At 36.0% G+C, this 20,041-nt stretch overlaps 1 protein-coding gene across 3 annotated transcripts in view; it reads left to right on the forward strand.

Annotated features, from left to right (window-relative positions):
• The window catches only part of LOC118189926 (uncharacterized), a 115,863-nt gene that overhangs the window by 38,598 nt on the left and 57,224 nt on the right, over positions 1–20,041 (forward strand). For all 3 annotated transcript variants that reach the window (XM_085811362.1, XM_085811361.1, XM_085811363.1), the window contains exon 4: positions 12,481–12,525. In XM_085811362.1, coding sequence (XP_085667488.1) covers positions 12,481–12,525 — 45 coding nt within the window. The remainder of the gene's footprint in view (positions 1–12,480; positions 12,526–20,041) is intronic.

A 20,041-nucleotide genomic window follows, 5' to 3' on the forward strand; every position in this document is an offset into this window, starting at 1 on the left:
ATTTATTATTGCGAATTAAATTATGCTTCATCCTTTCTGGAACTTTTTTGAGGAAATAAGTGTTTAAGATTTACTTCGTAATTTTTAATATAGATATTTTGAGTTTTTATGTATTTTTGCCTTGTCGCGAAGTGAGAACTGAATTAATTGAATGAGAAATACTGAATCGTCTGTGAAAAACTGTTTCTTTTTTGTTTTGTTTTCTTAAATTTCATTTATACATCGTTTTAGATTTATTATAATATTTGAATAGAACATGTGGCAACGATTAGATAATTCTTCAAATGATGTACGTATCCAAATGATCAGAAGGTTGTTGATGCTTGTTCCTTGATCTATTGCACCAAGATATTTTACTGTACATTTATTTACAATTTATTTACAAGTCGTATGCCACCTGGCATATTTACAAGCGTTATGCCTCCTGGCATGTACATGATAGACATATTCTGCCACCTGGCATGTGAATTGATACATCATACTAGTTTTCTGCCACCTGACAGATACGATGCAATTACCTCAATTAGCGGTAATACGCCCGACATTTTGGCGTGTCCGCTTCCCTTACGTTCTGTAACGCAACTAACTCTTTGTGCGGTGCGCCCTCTGGGCACAAATCACCGCAATCACCGAGGAGGCCAAAACATCCTCCCCCCCCGATGAATTACATTCATCTTAATACAATCTTCGATATATGCAGACAAGTAAATGAAAAATATAGAAACTGAAAACATACAAAGACCTTCAAAAAGTATAAAATTACATGTTACACTTACCAATCTTCTAGCAAAATATCTTATATCTTACTATATTGAAACGTTAACTATGAGGGTTAAACTAGAACAAACAAATAAAATTATTAGTACAATAAGAAATGAAAAAAATAATAAAACATATTCAATATAAACCAAACACTTAAGTTAATGTTCTTCAACTGGTAAAAGACACAGTTTGGTAATAGGACGTTTAATGTCCCCGTGCACAGTTTTTAGTCTAACCACTCGGACATTATTGTCTCTTCCAGGAAACACTTCTATTACTCGCCCGAGTTTCCAACGTAATGAAAGCATATTATCTTCTTTAATGATAACCAAGTCATTTAGACGAATATTTCTGCTAGGCTGTCTCCATTTGCTACGCTGCTGTAGTTGGCACAGGTACTCTTTAGACCACCGCTTCCAAAACCCTTGGAACATCTGCTGTGTTAGTTGCCATCTTTGCAATGGAGACACTCGTACTTCGGTTAAATCTTGTTCCGGAACAGCTGTTAAAGGAGTCCCTATAATAAAGTGTCCAGGAGTCAAAGCTGTCAAATCATTGGGATCACTGGAGACCGGTGTTATTGGCCTCGAATTTAAGCATGCTTCACTTTGTGCAATTAGAGTTAGAAACTCTTCATAAGTCAAAATTTGAGTTCCAACACATTTCTTTAGATGCAGCTTCATAGATCTAACAGCTGCCTCCCATATACCACCATGATGTTGAGAGGCTGGCAGGTTGAATATCCACCTTATGTTTTTATTTGCTAACCACCTTTGAAATTCTGAGGTTGACTGGACAGATGAAACTGCTTCTTTGAGGATTTTATTTGAACCTATAAAATTAGTTCCACAATCACTTCTTACTTCTTGAGGTTTTCCTCTCCTCGAAGCAAATCGTTTTAGAGCAGCTAGGAATGCTTCACTTGATAAGTCGCTAGCAATCTCTAAATGGATAGCCTTTGTAGCTAAACAAACGAAAATAGAAACATAACATTTAATTGGTCTTATACCTCTTCCCCTTTTCATTTTCACAGAAAATGGGTTGGCATAATCAACGCACACCTTTGAAAAGGTTCTACTTGGAATCACTCTACTTGCAGGTAGTTCTCCCATTAATTGAATAGATGTTACTGCTCGTACTCTGCAACATTTTATGCATTTCCAAATGCATTTTTTAATTTCATTCTTTGCACTTATTATCCAGTATTTCTGTCTTATTGCGGATAACATTAAATGCAACCCTCCGTGTAAATGTTTTTCGTGATAATGCTGTATCATTAATTTTGTGAAGTGATTATTATTTGGCAATATAATGGGATGTTTACTTTCTCTGGTAATTTCTGCGTTTCTTAATCTACCTCCTACTCTTAAAATTTCGTTTTCATCTAGAAATGGATTAAGTGAAATGATTTTGCTTTTAGTTTTAATCGGTTGTTCTGTCTTTAAAGCCTTAATTTCTTCTGAAAATTCATTAAGTTGAGCATTTCTTATAATAAATTCTGAAGCCTTCCGTAACTCATAGGCGGTAAGCACACCAGATTGCTTTTCACGAACGGATTTACAGTTGTTCACGAAGCGCAGAACATAAGCCATTATTTCCAGTACTTTGGTTAAATTTACGTACAGTTCAAGATTTAGTAACGATTCTGTAGATTCCACAAGTGTTTTCAAAGTAACACATTTACGCTCTTCACTAACGTTTTGCAAGTCAGCTTCGGTATTCATTTCATTTATGTGACGTCGAATATCTACTTCTGAAAGCCAGGGTGGCCCAGAAAACCAATCACTATCATTAATTAGAGCTTCAGCATCCATCCCCCTCGTAAGTTTATCAGCAGGGCCTGTCTTCCCACTGCAAAAGTACCAGTTGTTTAAAATTGTTTTCTCCTTGATTTCTACCACACGATTTCTAACAAATTGTTTCCACTCGTTGGCAGATCCCTTGATCCAGTGAATGCAAATTTGGGAATCAGTCCAGTAAAATATATTTCCCTTATCCAACTGCGGAAATATCGATTGCAAATACGAACCTAATCTTGCAGAAATTAATGTTCCCAAAAGTTCAAGCCTAGGGAGTGTTACCCTTTTTAATGGAGCCAAACGGGATTTCGACATTATGAAACTTGTTTTACATTTATTTTTCTTCTTAAATCTAAAATATGCTACGGCACCATAACACTTGGGACTGACATCAGAAAATATGTGAACTTCTATAAACTTCCAACACATATCACTGAAGTACTGTCTGGGAATTTCGAAAAACTTTATTTTTTCAACTTCTTTTAACCATTCCTGAAATATCAATTCTGTATCAAGGGGAACACTTTCGTCCCATTGAATACCCTTTTCCCACATATTTTGCATTAAGAGTTTAATTCGAACAGTAAATGGATTCATAATTCCTAAGGGATCAAAGAACATACCACATGCTGCTAAAATGATGCGTTTAGTTACTTTGAGATTTTGTAACTTCTCAAACTGAGATACATCTATTTTCAAATTATCATTGACATTGTCCCAGATAAGACCTAAAACTTTCAACGGTACCAAAGAGTCTTCAGATGTTTCACGAGAGTCAATTCCATTAAGTTTCCATAGTTCATTCAGCTCAGGTGAGTTTGAAACCCATCTACGTAAATTCATACTGGCCTCGCTAAGAATGAAAAATCATGTCCTTGCTTAAATGTAAGGCCTTTGCTACATTAACTGTCCCAGAAATTAAATCATCTACGTAAAGCTCTTTTAACATACTGCATGCCTCTTCGTAGGCATCTTCATACTTTTTTAAATGCAGTCTTATTGTAGCTGTTAATAAATAAGGTGAGCACTTGACCCCAAAAGGAACTCGACTGTGTTGGAGAACTTGTAAGTTGGGATTACTGTGATCGAGATTTGACCCTTCTTCATTTATCCACAAAAACTTTAAAAAATCCCTATCTTCTTTAGCTAAGAATACCTCTAAAAATGCACGCTGAATGTCGGCACAAAACGCAATTGAATGTACCCTGAATTTAATGATAATCTTTAGCAAATCAGGATTTAAATTAGGTCCGCTTTCCAAACAATCATTAAGTGATAAATTTCCCTTACTTTTAGAAGAAGCGTCAAAAACTATTCGAACCTTTGTAGAATCCTTCTGCTCGCGCACTACCGCGTGATGAGGCATGTAGTACCCCGTTTTCAAACTACTATTTAAATACGTATCTACCCGTTCCACTATACCATCTCTCAAGTGTTCATTAATTATCTCATTATATTTTAAATATAGCTCGCTATTTTTCTGAAACTTATTATTTAAAAATTGTAAGCGCTGTTTCGCGATTTCATAATTGTTATTTAAACCTTCAACACCCTTTTTCCACAATAATCGAGTTTCATACCTTTTATTCTTGTAAGTTGTATTTCGTTCAAATGACTCTAAAATTTCTTTATCTGATAGAGATATTTCTTTATCCGAACTTATCCCAATTGCTTCTAATTCCCATAATTTTTTAACTCTTTCATAATCTAAATCCTCATTTACAACGGTTATATGATTAACTCTTGCGTCCTTACACTTTGATCCTTCGTCCTTGCCTTGAATCACAAAACCGAAAGTGCTTTCTGTTGCGACTAATTTTTTACAAATCTTCACGTTCCGTTCTCCTAAAATTTCCCAAATATAATCCGAACCTATTAATACTTGAATTTCGTCACTCGTACCAGCATCTGCTAATTCTATTCCCTTCTCAAATGCCATCTTTCGTATCCACCGAGAAGGAACTTTTACTTGCCCTAGTGTTATAGAATCAATGACTATTGCGTTAATTTTTATCTTTTTACTGGGATGGCTTACATTTTGCAATACGATTTCTACGATATCATACAAGCGCTCTTTTGCATCTTTGTATCCAAATGTGAAAATAATAAGCGTTTGCGGTTTTTTCATTTTGCGGTTTTGCAGCTGAAGATGATGGTTCGGTAAAACCATCGAAACTAGTCCTGTGAAAATTTTGTAAATTAACGCTGATTTTTGTTGTTTGACTTTTGAATTAATAAGCGTTTCTTTATTGATAATTTTCAACCCCAGTGAATCAACCACTTCTCGTAAGATGAATGACTTTGTTGACCCTGAATCTAGCATACAACGTAATACCTTTTCGTTTCCCCCTTTAAACCTAACTGTTGCCGAAAACGTCTGTAAAAGAACGGAAGTCGGTAGTTTAATTTTGTTATTATTTTCATTACATAAGAGCGAAAGAGAAGCTTCAGGGATTGGCGTTTGTTTCGTCTGATTGGAAGTATCCGTCTCTAAAACTTTCGATGCGGCGTCACATATTAACGAATTATGTAAACCTTGGACATTGCACAGTCTGCATTTTTCATCTCTATGAGCACAGAAACGCCTTGGATGCCCTTTCGAAAAGCAAATAAAACATAAACCTCGATCCATTAATGCCTTTCGGCGAGCCTTTAAATCAAGTGCGCAATCATGTTTCATATGACAAGCAGATAAACAAAATATGCAGACATTTTGATTCTCTTTCTTAGGCGGGGTAGAGAACTTTCGATTTGGATTCAAATGTGATTTTTGAAAGTATTTAGAGGGAGTTTCGCTTCGACTAGTTAATACTGAAGCATCTTGCTTATTCGTACTGTAAATATTTCTTTTAGAATGCACGTAAGATTTATTTTGATAACCTTGATGGGAACTTTTGTTTCGTATTGATGCTTCATTTACATCAAGATTCTTAGAACGCGCTAACATCATTAATGTTTCCCTACATTCCACTTCCGTTTTCAAGAACGTTAGTAGTTCATTAACATCGAAATTTTGTTTATCACTTCTTTTCCTAGTGAATTCTAGAGTTAAATTCTCGGGTATTAACTTTAACAAAATAGGGGATAATAAATGTCCATAAGAACCACTAGTAACATTTAAAGAATTTAAATTCCTTATTTGTATTTCTATATCGTCATAAAGCTTCCTCAAAGAAGCCTTATTTCCGGAATATTTTACAGGTTCTAAACTCAACAATTTATTCATATGCGCATTAATTAGCAGGTCATCTCTGCCGAAACGGTTTTTTAGTGTATCAACAGCCACCGTATAGTTTTCACTAGTAAATGTTAATCCACTAATAGCATTTACAGCTAAACCTCCCCAAAGCGATTTTAAATAACAAAACTTGTCAACCGGACTGAGACTTTCGTTTTGGTGAATGGAATTACTAGACTGATTGCAGAATTCAAGCCAAGAACAAGGATCACCGTAATATTTTGTAATCGTTAATTTTGGCAATTTTAAAGTATTAACTTCACAAGTTTTCAACTTCGGAGATATAGTTTCCTCACTAGAATTTCTAGATTCAACTTTACACGCGTTTTTTCTTAATTTTTCCTGAATTTTACATTTAAAACTTATAATTCTTTCCTGATATTCCTGCGCGGAAATTACTTCTGTTTCCAACGCCTGTTCCGTAATTATAAGTTTTTCAATCTCAGAATCGTATTGTTTCAACAACTGCGATTTTTCAAGTAACATTTCGAGTAATTCTTTTAATTTCTCATCCGCGGTTCCTCTTCTAACAATGCAGAATCTATTTTACTCATCAACTTAGTAGTTAAGCTACGCGTCACCGTACGCAACTTCTTTGCCTTATTCATAGCCTCCATTTTACCATTAGATTCTATCAACTATAATAATCACCAAGATTTTTATTCAACAATTCTATTCAAAACTGGAAAAATGAAAAAGGGCCTACCTCGAATTTCTTCGCGTTAAATCCTGGCTTTTCAGTCATGAACTCATTAATTTTCTTCGTCCATTCTTCATTTCCACAAATCAAGTCCGGTGTCACCAAAAAAAAAAAAAAAAAAAAAAGTGTGTACGTATCGAAATGATCAGAAGGTTGTTGATGCTTGTTCCTTGATCTATTGCACCAAGATATTTTACTGTACATTTATTTACAATTTATTTACAAGTCGTATGCCACCTGGCATATTTACAAGCGTTATGCCTCCTGGCATGTACATGATAGACATATTCTGCCACCTGGCATGTGAAATGATACATCATACTAGTTTTCTGCCACCTGACAGATACGATGCAATTACCTCAATTAGCGGTAATACGCCCGCTCCCTTACGTTCTGTAACGCAACTAACTCTTTGTGCGGTGCGCCCTCTGGGCACAAATCACCGCAATCACCGAGAAGGCCAAAACAAATGATATAAATTTTGTGCATTCTGAGTTATAATATTATCCCATGGCATCAGATGGCGCCGCATGAACGTCATTCCAAAGATACGCCATTACTGAAGATTATTGAAGTCAACAGATGGCGTCGTACTTCTTTCTCATATGAGATCCGCACCCAGTGGTTTAAGACTTTCCGCTTGTTCGGATTTTTTTCCCCTCATCTTTATGCCATTAGGAACTTAAGAAATGTAAACTGGTAAAAGGCCTCAATAGGCCGCATGCATTTTACACGAATGATGATCTGTGTTACAATATGAACGAAATATAACGCTGTTAAATGAACCTAGCGCCAGTGTCGCTATGGTAAACAAATATAGTGAATTTTAAAGTGTGCCTTTATTCTTTTGTAGTTTATGAGCTATCGACAAAGTAGATTTAATTCAATCCAATAAGTTTAAATAAAATGCAAGAAAAAATGCGTATAATTTAATATTCCGTACAAGGAAGTCATGTGGTGTACACATCAGGTTTTTCCGTTTGGAAACAGTGTCGCGCGTGGTAGATAAAAATGCTTCATTTCGAAAAGTGTTACCACTGATCGCTTTCAAATCGTATAGTTTGTTAATAAAACATTTGTGAGTTTTAAAAAATAGGAAATAAAAATAGCATTTCCAAACATTAAATATATTATTATTATGTAAGGTCATATTCTGAAGTTAGAGAAAGCACGCGACTGCATGTGACGTCCTTGTATGTCTAAAATGTTTCATTAATGTGAGCATTTTGAGTAAGTAGCTGCTGTTGGCAACTTTCTTCTTTCAGGTTAGAATAATTTACATGATATGTTATTGTTATTGAAAAAAAGTTGGCATCAGAAAATTATTTACGAATTAATTGCTGCTTGGGAAAAATGAACTGATTTTATTCCTATTGAAATATTTTTGTGCATTTTTTTTTCAGGTGTACAGACTTCGTTTTGGCCGCAACCCGCTTATCTAACGGGCTCACTCGCTAGTAAAATATATCCACCGTGTCCATAAAATTGCTTATGCGGATTTTATTTTCTCAGTCTTTCGTGATAGATATATACTACCGATTATGAAAATGCTTTAAATTAAAAAAATATTCATGTTTATGTGGTTTTTTTTTTTTTTTTTTTTTTTTTTTTTTTGATAAAGTTGTTCTGCAGAGTAAAATTCTGCGCGGAATTTTTTGTTTTTTGAGTTTCTTTCATGTTATTTTTTGCTTATTTCACTGTTTGTAAGATATCGAAAAGTTTTGCATGATTTTTTTTTTTTCGTCAACAGAAAGTTGGTTAATTTTTTTATTAGGATAATTAATATTTGCGTTAAGGTATATAGCTTATTTCATTGTACTTTTTTCTGTTGAAAATATAAGATAAAATATCATTAATTATACTTTGCTTTTCAGAATATTTTGTTTTTTGTATTCTTTTATGTTATTTATTGGTCATTTCACTGTTTTTAAGATCTTAAAAAGTTTTGAGTGATGTTTTTAGGAAACAAAGTTCTTAACCTCCTTTATACCATTTGAGATCTTTAGATTTTGCAAAGGGAAGTCGGTTAATTTATTTATTAGGATAATTAATATTTGTATTAAGATAATTTAATGAAACATGAATAGTTGATACAAACTACAAAATGATTACATGTGTAGAAGGATGAATTTACGTAGATGATATTTACAAATGAAGAGAATCGACTGTCTTTTACAAGTAAACATCTTTCAGTCGCATCATCGTCTTAATGGCGGAACCGTCTGACTTATATCATCGGAAAAGTAAAAGATTTATTCTCACAGCTTGTCGCGTCATCCGATTATAATGAACGATGACATCCCACATATGTAATACATTTTTATTTATTCTTTTTAATAAAGTTGTTCTGCAGAGTAAAATTCTGCGCAGTTTTTAAATTTAATATTTTTCTGGGGTACTGGACGTTTGTCGACAGAAAAGTGATAAAATTGCACTAATTATTATTTGCTTTTTCAGAATATTTTCTAGAAGATTCTTGAAAGTATGCCTCAGCAACCAAGAAAAAATAAATGTTTGCATGCAAGACGAGCAAGTGATAGAGAACGTGGAGAATTATCCCGGGCAAATGAAACATCCGAAGAAAGAGAATCGAGGCGAATTAAATCTTCGTTGAGAAGGGGGATATAAATTATGATTTAACAAATGTTTAATGCACATCTCATGCAATCAGTTTGCTAAAAATTCGAGATATATATGTTTTTCTGAAAATACATCAGGGCCGTATGCAAGGGAGGGTTGGAATCTTAACAAGGAGAAAAAAGTTGGAAGAACTTACGCGGCCATCGGATCCCAGGTGTGTCTTTTAGGCATTTTTCCGGTACGTTTAAAAGCCAGAGGAAGGCTGGACGCATAGCGGTTAGTATTCGTTATGAAAAAACAAAACACAAATGTTTCGCTGGAACAATATTTAAAAAAAATATCTAAATTCAAAATTCGAGATTTGTGTCATGTTTTCCAGCTTTCCTGATAAATACCATTTATAATATAGGCAAATTAAAAGCTTTTAAGGGCTAAAAATATGTTATAATATTCTCTTGGAATTTTAAGATCTACGGTTTTTTATTCTATTAATCATACGCAGTCATTCATTTCAATGAAAGTAGTTTCTATTTTTAATTTATGCAAATAATATTACGAATTAGCTATGTGCTAATGCGGAATCCTGTAACTCTTTCTTGAGCATGAATTCATGAAGACTTCTGCGAATAACGCCTCCGTTTGTAAACATCTGAACTGATTAAGACTTTTCACGACAATGTGCATAGGAATGCTCGGAATTTGATCTATGGATGTCAAAATCCTTTTTCTTAACTGAGATTTCATTTTTAGTTCCGTACAAGTGCAAACAGCTCTGTCTTTAATTTGTGTACGATCCTTCAGCATAATCGCAAACTTTAAAATAAAGTGTCTCTGTCACTTTTTGGTGTGTCAGTGTCAAGTGTTTTATGTTTAATTTTATGAATGAATACATAGCAGTTCGCACATTTTTTACACGATTTTCATAGTAATTACAGAAATATTTCACTTAAACATTTTATGTTTTAAATGTTCTATTTCATAACCCTTATCTCTATCTTTATACGCCGTAATTTCTAAGACAATAAAGCCTTTTATAGTATCGAAAGAGATGTCTTATCCCATTGTTCTCGAACAGCTTTCCAAAGTCTAAGAAAGTTGTAGGTCAACGTTTGAACAACACGCTTTTTTAAAATCCAAAACCCCCAAATTCCATGATCAGAATATTTACTATCAGAATATCAGACCCATATCAGAATATTTACTAAGGATATGAATGAGGGGTACACCCTTAATACTCGTTTCATATTCTCTTTTTTCCAGGAAATTAAAAGTGGATTTTGACGTACGGCTGCTCGCTTTGTCTTGAAGCAGTTCTACTGATTGATGGTCCTGTGGGTAAAGAGAGGCTCTTTCATATTTGAAAATGGGGTATAAAATATGCTATTGATAATATGTGGAGGTGACCTTAACATTTTTCTTAGGCGAGTCTGACGGCTATTGCAGTCAGGCTCCCCTAACCAGTCTAAGGTCCCGTGTTCGAATCCCGGAGAATCCATGGATGTAAAATTGTCTGTCCCCTTCATAGCAGTTGATTTTAACATTTTTCTGCGGTCTGTTTATCATTAATTTGGGCCACCCAAACGGTATAGTTGCCTCCACAATAAAATGACAACAACATCTGGTATTAGGGTATCCGCCGAATACATCGAGGAAGAAAACGTCGCGGAGAAAACAACTCAAGACGAAAGCGTTGTAGAACAAAGCATCGTGGAAGAAAAGAAAGCAAAGAGAAAACACTGCAGTTCTAAAATATCCTGATACAAAATATCGTGGTTGAAAATAAAGAGGTTGAAAAACTTTACAGTACAGAAGCATCGTCTTTGAAAGTGTCATGGTAAAAAAGTACCTACAATTCATTGCATGCCGATAATATCGCACATATGCGTTTTTTAGGTTTTAAAGTTGTAAGTGTATTTTCGCATAATAATTTGGGAGCACATGAAAGAAAGAGGGATAGTTTTACTTCTATATTTCATATTTTTGAATGAACTAATAAATTTTTGTTCAAAATGTAAGAACGAAACTTTAAAAGTTGAAAATGAGTAGAAAATTAATGCAACTTATAGCATTTAATTGAACTTTAAATTTACATAGTTAATTAACAAAGGTTATTAAAAAATTAGCCTTTTTTATAAAATTTTACTGATCATTTTTCATGAAAAATACAGTCTAAAAACGTTTAGGAAAAGGAAGACAAATAACTGCATAAGGTTACCTTTATACAAATTGCTTAGTTAATTATCAATTTATACTTTTCACGTTTGTTAATCTGTTAACGTTTCAGTTAAAATTATATCTTATTTCGTTTCCCTTTACTCTTGAAGTGCCCTTAACATTCTCACCCTCTTTCCTTCTTGAGTTTCCATATCATTATGGGAAAATACAGTTACAACTTTTAAAACCTGAAAAACGCATGTCTGCGATGTTATCGTCATACGATGATTTGTGGGTATTTTATTTTTTACCATGGTATTTTCGATGATGATGTTTTTAAACTGAGAAAATTTGAAACGCTTAATTTTCGACAACTATATTTTGTACCCCGATGATTTAGAATTGCAAAATTTTCTCTTTGCTTTCTTTTCTCCGATGATGTTTTGTACCACGACGCTTTCGCCTTGCGTTTTCGGCTGTAACCGTCGTGGAGAAAAAAGATGCACGTTATGTTTTTACGCCATTTTAAAATTCAAATCAGCATTAATCACTTTGTTTACAGTTAGCATTGAGCATTTTAATGATTATCCAACTGTCTTTTGTCTTGTTGGCTTTTCTTTTAACGTTAAATATCTTACTTTTGCAACATTCGAAACATTCCATTTTTTCCCTGGACTCGTACATGGAATAACTTTTCACTTCAAACTAAAATTTGACATTTTTTTCTTTTGTTATTGACAACGTTACCTATCGTAGCTTCAAGATATAGAAAACCCATCGTTTTCACAACGTTTTTGGATAAACAAATACGATTAATTTTCTTCGGAAAAAACAGAAGCATAGCCTTCCATCCATTATTTCTTTAAAAGCGACATTTTGCATGAAAACAAAACTGTCAAGTAGCAGACAATAATTTATACTTTCGAAAGTATAGTTGCAGTTAAAAAAGTAGAAGATTTTTTTACAACAAAGCAAAATCGTCTGAAAAATGTGCAAACAGCATCTGTATTAACTCTTGTTATGTATGACTGCCCGCACCGGAGGGCATAAAAAAGTTAGATTGCATAATTTTTGACAAATGAATTTTTTATTTAAAAATGCTATAATATGAACATTTGCATTAACTGAAATGAATGCCTGAAAACAATGGTTGCAAAAATAAAGTTCACTTAAAGGCTTTTATATGCATGGTGTGTATTTACTGTATTTTTCTGAAATTAACTATTTTATCTTATTTTTATTTTCAGCACGATTGTTTCATAAAGACGGAACGAAAAGTAGAGAAGAGAATGGTACGTTGAGAATGCATATTACATCTGTCGTATAATCTATCTGTCTTATCTATCTATGCTGTTTCTGTCAATGCGTAATCTATCTGCCCTTATCTATCTATGCCGTTTCTCTCTATAGGTAATCTATCTGTGATTAGTCGTAGTTCTTTGATATGTATAAAAAATAACACTATATGATTTACAGAAAGAAAGATGGAATTCTTTATCTTCTACAAAATGAGGTGAAAAATCTAAGGGCAGATTATAATTCTACGTTTAGACAAGCTAATTGTTTTGGTTATGGAAACATTACTTTTAAATTCAGTTAATGATACTGTGATAAGGTCGCATAAATCTACGACGAATGATTTCAAATTGCAAATTCAGAGTGCAATATACGTGATGAAATCACGGGACTAAATATAATTATTTAATTGTTTTTAAAATAATATTAAATTGCTGGCAATTTTAAAAACGCAGGCTCGAGAGCCACGTATGCCTCTCGCATGATTGAGGTATAGAATTTGATTTTTAAAAAAAGATAGTTTTATCTCTTCTGAATTGTATGTAGCCATTTTTTTAGCATTCAATAATTTTTTTATGCTGTGTTTGGTTTTGAACCTGATGTCACAACCCAGGGTTTAAATAGCGGCTTCGGCCACTACACCACAGCAGTAAATATTAAAAATTGGTGGCAGCTTTTAGGGATTGTTCCTGAGAGTAAATTTAGGAACGGACTTTTTCGCCTGTGAACTTGAGTTTTATGTGAACAGTCAAGACTTTCTTCTCTTCAAGAACGATAATTGAAATTGTTGATAATTGAAATTAAATTGTTTGTTCTATTGTTCTAGTAACTGTTTACATTGTTTGAGATATTGTAACGATATGCTTTAGAAAAATTTAGTTTTGAAATCAGTCCAGAGTTAGAGGACAATATTTATATAGTTGATATAGAACAGGAAAAGGTTGCCTCTTAATTAGCATTTTTTTATATACGCTTTGTATGTAGGCATAGGTATTATCATTAAGTGTTGTAAGGCAATTTGTGTTCAGAATTGTTAGGGAATTATTCAGTTTTGGAGAGATAGACCTGTTGTTGTTTTTGTGTTATTGTATTTCGGGGTAGGTTATTTTTCTTTAATTTTCCATAATGGGTGAGTTTATGAGGATATTTACTAAAGCTCTGCTATTAAAGTTAGCGGAGGAGTTTGAAACATATGTGTCTCAAGCAAATAGAGTAAGAAAAATTAGGCAGGCTATTCTAAATGCCGAGGACTATGAAGAAGAAGCTGCGAAAGAATACGCGGCAAGAATTTGGGCTGCTGCTGAGCAGAGAAAAGCAGAAGAAATAGCCGAAAATAGAGAGCAGAGCGGGAACGTGAACAAGAGGGAGCATAACGGGAACGTGAACAAGAGGGAGCATAACGGGAACGTGAACAAGAGAAAGCGGAACAGGAACGAGAGCGAGTTTTTGAATTGGAAAGGTTAAAACTGATGAATGTGGTTCAGACTAATAGCCTAGCTTCCACGGTTTCGAAAGTTGAACAATCTAGAGAAAAAAAGGGTTAATTTGAAAGATCTAGTACCGCGTTTTGAAACGAGTAATATAGATATTTCATTATTCTTTATGCTATTTGAGAAACAAGCTCAGAAAGAGAACGTTAAAGAGATTGATTGGGTCTCGCAATTAATTCCTTTATTACCTCGATGTAGCCCAGTTAATAGTGAAAGAACCAGCGGATAAAGGAGAGGATTATCAGCATGTTAAGAAATTACTCATGCAGAGATTCAAGCTTAGTTCTTGGACACTAAAAACAAAATTTGAAGAACATTCTAGAAAAAACGGAATGTTATGGGTGGATTTAGTGTATGAATTGAGAGTGTATTTAGAGAATTGGTTGGATTCAGTAGAAGTTCAAGATTTTGAAAGTCTTAAGGAACATATGCTCACTGAGCAAATTAAGCGGCGAGTCCCTCTAAAAATAAGAGAGCACTACTTAGACAATTGGGAAGAATTTAAAACAGCTTCCATTTTAGCAGAGAAATGCGACAAGTATGAGGCTTTGCGAAGAGATACGAGGAAGTTAGAACAGATAGCGGAGTTAAAGAAACCATTTGAGAAAGATAGAGAGTTGAGTTGAGTTGAGAGCAGAATCTGAACAAACGTGCGGCTTACTAAGACTATTCTGGTCTAGTCCAGGTTCCGCAACTATCTGGGGCAGGGGCGTAGCTAGAGAGGGGCAAGGAGGGCATCTGTCCCCGGGCGCAGAATCCAAGGGGCGCCAAACTGATGTTACGACATTTTAGAATTAAATGTTTTCCATCCTTGCCAAGCAGTAGGGGGTGCGAAATCTTCAGTTGTCCCTGGGCGCTGAAAACCCTAGCTACGACTCTGATCCGGGGCAACACCTCATAGCGCCTGTAAGGGCATACATTGGTCCTGTATACATGCTTACATAGTTCATAACATATGCTTATAGTTACATAGTTCATAATATATGTTTACATAGTTTATAGTACATGCTTATATACAAGTAGTTCATAATACTGTTACGAATTTGGAATTTAAAAAGCTAATGTTAGTTCAGTTATAAATTAAATGGTTTTATTTCTCGCGCAGTACAGCGCGTGACGAATATTAAAAGAAAGCTAAACCGGAAAATTGAAAATACAAGAGCGCGTGCATTAAATAAATATGTCTTTTTGATTTCGAGAAAGTATCAGAAAATTCTAGCGCGTGATTTAAAAATCTTATAAAAGGGGGAAAACATCTCAGTTCGTAGGAGTTAGAGTTCTAAACGTACGCTGCTGTCAAAAATTTGTGTGTCTATAAATAAGTCATTGATTTGCGAAACCGAAGAAGAAAAATGTCCTTTTATAGGACACCACTCGATAGTTCTGATGAAGAGGACTACTGAAGCGAGCGTTCGTCCAAAACCAACAAGACCTATCCATTGAAGAACGAGGATTTCATCCTTATGGCCAAAGAAAAGAAAAGTAAAGCGAAAAAGGCGAAAACTATGTCAGATACGGAAAGCGAACAACCAAGTAAGAAGAAAGATGTTAAACCTGGTATGGAAAAAAGAGACATTCAAACACCGAATGGAGAAGCTACTGATGAACAGACAACAGAAGATTTATCAATGGGAAATGATGAGGACATTCCAAAATTCAAGTCATGTTCTGAAGAAGAAATCCAGGACCAGATTGCGAAATTTGGAGTTGACGTAATTTGCAATTACTTTCATAAAAGAACTAAGGGTGAGATGGATGTAGAGACATTCACGAAAAAATTTTATCCAGGGCAGATAACTGAAAGATGAACAGACAGCAGGGAACAAGAATGGATTTCTCCTAAGAAAACCGCGAAAGTATCAGAAAACGAAGCACCAATGCAAGTTACGACGGAAAATCGATTTGAGCAGCTAAGTGAAGTAGAAGGTATGGAAGAAGAAGGAGGAGCCGAAAAAGAGGAAACTCCACCCCCAATAGTTTTCCAGCAAAGCGAAGTGGATTGGCCTAAAATTCATGAAATCCTTATCAATACCTGCAGTGAAGAATTCGAAGCCAATATGAAAATGAAACTACTATATGTTAATTTAAAGTCAGTAGACGATTACAGAAAAGCAACTCTGGTTTTGCAGAAAAGAAATATACCATTTCATACTTTCCAGTTACTCAGCGAAAAACCTATTAAGGTTGTTCTTAAGGGCCTCCCATCGACGATGAAGGAAGAAATAATCCAGGCAGATCTGGAGAGAAGGAAATTCCCGATAAGTAAAGTCAAGCAGTTTTTCAAAGAGGAGACGCTATCGAGAAACTTCCGATTTTCCTGTTGGAGCTGAAGAAAACGAAGGAAGGACGTGCAATTCATGGACTCAACACTATGTTAAGTGTTAATGTCAAGATCGAGAAGTTTGCCCCGAAGAAGTTTGTCCCGAGAAGTTTGCTCAATGCTATAGATGTCAAGAATATGGACATTCGCAACATCTTTGCTCAAATCCTGAGCGATGCTGCAAGTGTGGACAGCACCATAGAAGTAAAGAATGCCCTCTAAAGCCAGAAGAAAAACCTAAGTGCATCTTCTGCTCACTACCGCATGTAAGTTCATACAGGGGTTGCCTCGTGTACAAGAAGCGATATGAAGCAAAGAAGCAGGCGAAGCCAACAGCTAAGATCCCTACGCCGCCAGATTTTCCGAAATTCATCGAAACAGAGGAAGACAGCAGTAAAACCCAGATGAAGCCTCTCTACAGTGATAGAGTAAAGAAAAAATTGGAAAACCCACCCACAGAGTACAAGGATATCATAAACTGGATCCAAGATCCTAAAATCAAAAAATTTCTGAACAGTATGGTTGAGCACGTTGAGAAGATCCGCGCTGCAAAAACCACGGCTGAGAAGTTTACTGCCGGGTTCAAAGCAGCCATGACACTGATGAGATTTGCTGAAAGTGAAGAGTAATCACCAGCTTAGAAGCATTTGAGGGAATTTCACTATGTTTACGATTTCTTTTTACTTTTTCAACACACAGGTTGCCCTGTTTACAGCAGCAGAGCTCGGGGTCAGTACTTGGGTGGGTGACCACCCACGTGACTGGCCTCGACGTATCATCTTTCTTCAACTACTGAAGATACATAACAGCTTGTACGGCGGCCAGATGCTTGAACCCTCCTTCTCCAAAGTCTACTTGACCAACTCACGTGCATTAGCACATGTTCCTGCTTCACCTTTGTCGGTGCGGTGTAAATCACCTTAATTTTTAATTCTTCCCAAAGCCTTAGGGCATATCTCCAACAGAGACGGTTAAAGTAGCAGAGGCTACTAAATGCCGCCTAACCATTCACTCGATTTCGATTTCGATTTGAGTTCGTAGTAGTTGCTTAGTTTGTTGTTGTTTAGAAAACTGCTCTTGTTCATAGTAGCGAATTCGCGGATTAGCTTTCTTTAGCTGTTTTAGAATCACGTTCTATTTGACATTTGAGTAGTTAGAAGATAACTACTGTGAGATATTGTAATACTTCATGATAATTTGAGGACATTTAAGCATTTTTGTTGTGATAATAGTAAATTTTTGTTCATTTTTCACCGGACTTGTGCATTCATTTCATAACGAACCCGTACGCACGCAACAATTTTTGGTGTCAGAAGTGGGATTTGAATGCCAATAACAAGAGGGATGGAAGAACAATTGAGACAGCTCATTACTGCTTTTGCTGCATTCCAAGAAAAGATGGAAGCTGGCCAAATATCTTTTAAAGAAGAAATTAAAGAGAAAATGGATGCTGGTCAAAAATCCGTACAGGAAAAGATTGAAGCGGGACAGGAAGAAATGATATCGGGACAAGAATCTGTTAAGGAAGAGGTGAAGGCCATTCAAGCTGGTCAATTAACTTTTAAAGACGAAATAAAAGTTGTTAAGGAATCTGTTAAAGAAAAAATAAAAGCTGTACAAGTCAAGATTGAAGAAAGTCAATACGAAATGAAAAGAGAAATTGCCTGCGTAATAGAAACCAAATTCGATGCTATGGAAGGCAGGATAGATGTGGTTGAAAATAAAATGGGACAAATTGAAGAAAATGTCTCTTCTGTTAAAGAAAAATAGAAGGAAGTGTTTGTTCCGTTCAAAAACAAATCGAACAACAAATTGATGACCGGGTTTCTGCGGTTGCCAAAGAACTGGAAACTTTAAAGAAATTCGTAGCGACGACTGGGAGCAAGAGTGAAGATTTTAAATTCTTACCGATGCCTGCTCGTCCATCTCTGAAGCTATCCACATATGATGGGAAGACATCCTGGCAAGTGTATAAGACCCAGTTTTCTATCGTGGCGGATGCGAATAGATGTGATTCCCAAGCTAAGGCCTGTCATCTCGCCGCTTCTCTGAGAGCAGACGCAGCGGATATCCTGCAGACGCTTCTCGAAAATCAAAGGCTAGATTTCGAAGCTCAATCAGGCGCTTTGGAGCTGCGCTTCGGAGAGAAATTTTTAAAAGACTACAGCAGGCTGCAATTAAAATCCCGTCAACAGAAGCTCACCGAAACACTTCAGGAGCTCGCCACGGATGTTGAAAGGCTGTCACATCACGCCTTTTCGGAATGCCCGACAGAAACAAAAGAAATCCTGTCCCTGCAATATTTCATCGATGGCATCCGGGACCCTGAAATACAGAAAGCACTGCGAATGGCGGATGTTAAAGATCTGAAAAGCGCTTTAGTGTACGCTATGAAATTCGAGGCAGCCCAGCAAGCCACCCGTCGAGACCGCCATCCAGTCAGAGCTGCTCAAGTCCAGGAGCCAGGGAATCAAGTCACTGCTCGTCTAGACGATTTAACTAGACAACTGAACGCCTTGAGACGGAATATTGGTGACAAGAAACCGACCGTAAAGTGCTGGAACTGCGGTGCTGAAGGACACATACGACGAAACTGCAGAAAACCCCAGGGTACGGATGTTAAGACCGCTCCTAACAAACAGCAGGGAAACTAATTAGTGGCCATCTCGCGGGGCGGAGGTTGCCAGATAATGAAAAGCCCCAGTTAAAGCGTTTCAGATTTCTGCAGTGAGAGGCGGCAGTAATGGACTTTTCATAATAGGACATATTAACAGAGTTCCCTGAAATATGACGATGGATACAGGAGCCAACGTTACCATCATCCGAAAAGATTTGGCTCAACAACTGGGAAGCAAACTTATCTGGACGCCGCCCTGCGTTACCCTACAGACTGTGTTCGGTGAGAAGATCGACATCGATGGAAAAGTAAATGTTAATATCACGTTTGGAAGTGCCGCTTACCATCACACGGCATATGTAGCAGAGATCACTGATTCTTGCATACTCGGATTGGACTTTCTAAGGAAATACAATTTTTCCTTAGACTTTAAAAATAACGAACTGCATTCTACATCTGAGGACATAGCGTTATTTGGAGTTAATGATGAAGAATTTAAATCTGTCCATAAAATCATAGCACAAGACAATATCATAATACCGGCAAGAACAGAAATTTTACTTCCTGGATCCATAGCCGAAAACAGAAATTTCAGCTACGGCATCATAGAATATCCCAATAACTGTAATAGCCCAGAAGGAGTACTAGTAGCCTCAACACTCGTCGACCTATCCAGAACGGTTATCCCGGTGAGAGTCGCCTATGTAACTGAGAAGGGGAGAATTATTAAGAAAGGTGAAGTGGTTGCAGCATGTACTCCAGTAACCACCGTTGAAAGAAAGAGTAACATCCAAGAATCCGTGTCCTCAGAGAGCATTACATCGGAGTTATTGAAGAAAGCGCAATTAAACGATAAAGAGAGGAATGCTGCCGATCGCGTCATTAAAGATCTTCAAGTTGTTTTCTCCCGCTCGTCTTCTGACATGGGTCGAACTAGTTTGACACAACATAGAATAGATACCGGCGATCATGCCCCGATCAAGCAACATCCAAGACGTCTACCATTTGCTAAACAGGAAGAGGTGCGAACACTGTTAAAAGATATTGAAGAAGGCGATGTCATCGAGCCTTCAGTAAGTCCATGG

This window comes from Stegodyphus dumicola, chromosome 2 (assembly GCF_044657685.1).
Source record: "Stegodyphus dumicola isolate Sdum_Otavi_A_Nest chromosome 2, ASM4465768v1".
NCBI classification, from domain to species: domain Eukaryota; kingdom Metazoa; phylum Arthropoda; class Arachnida; order Araneae; family Eresidae; genus Stegodyphus; species Stegodyphus dumicola.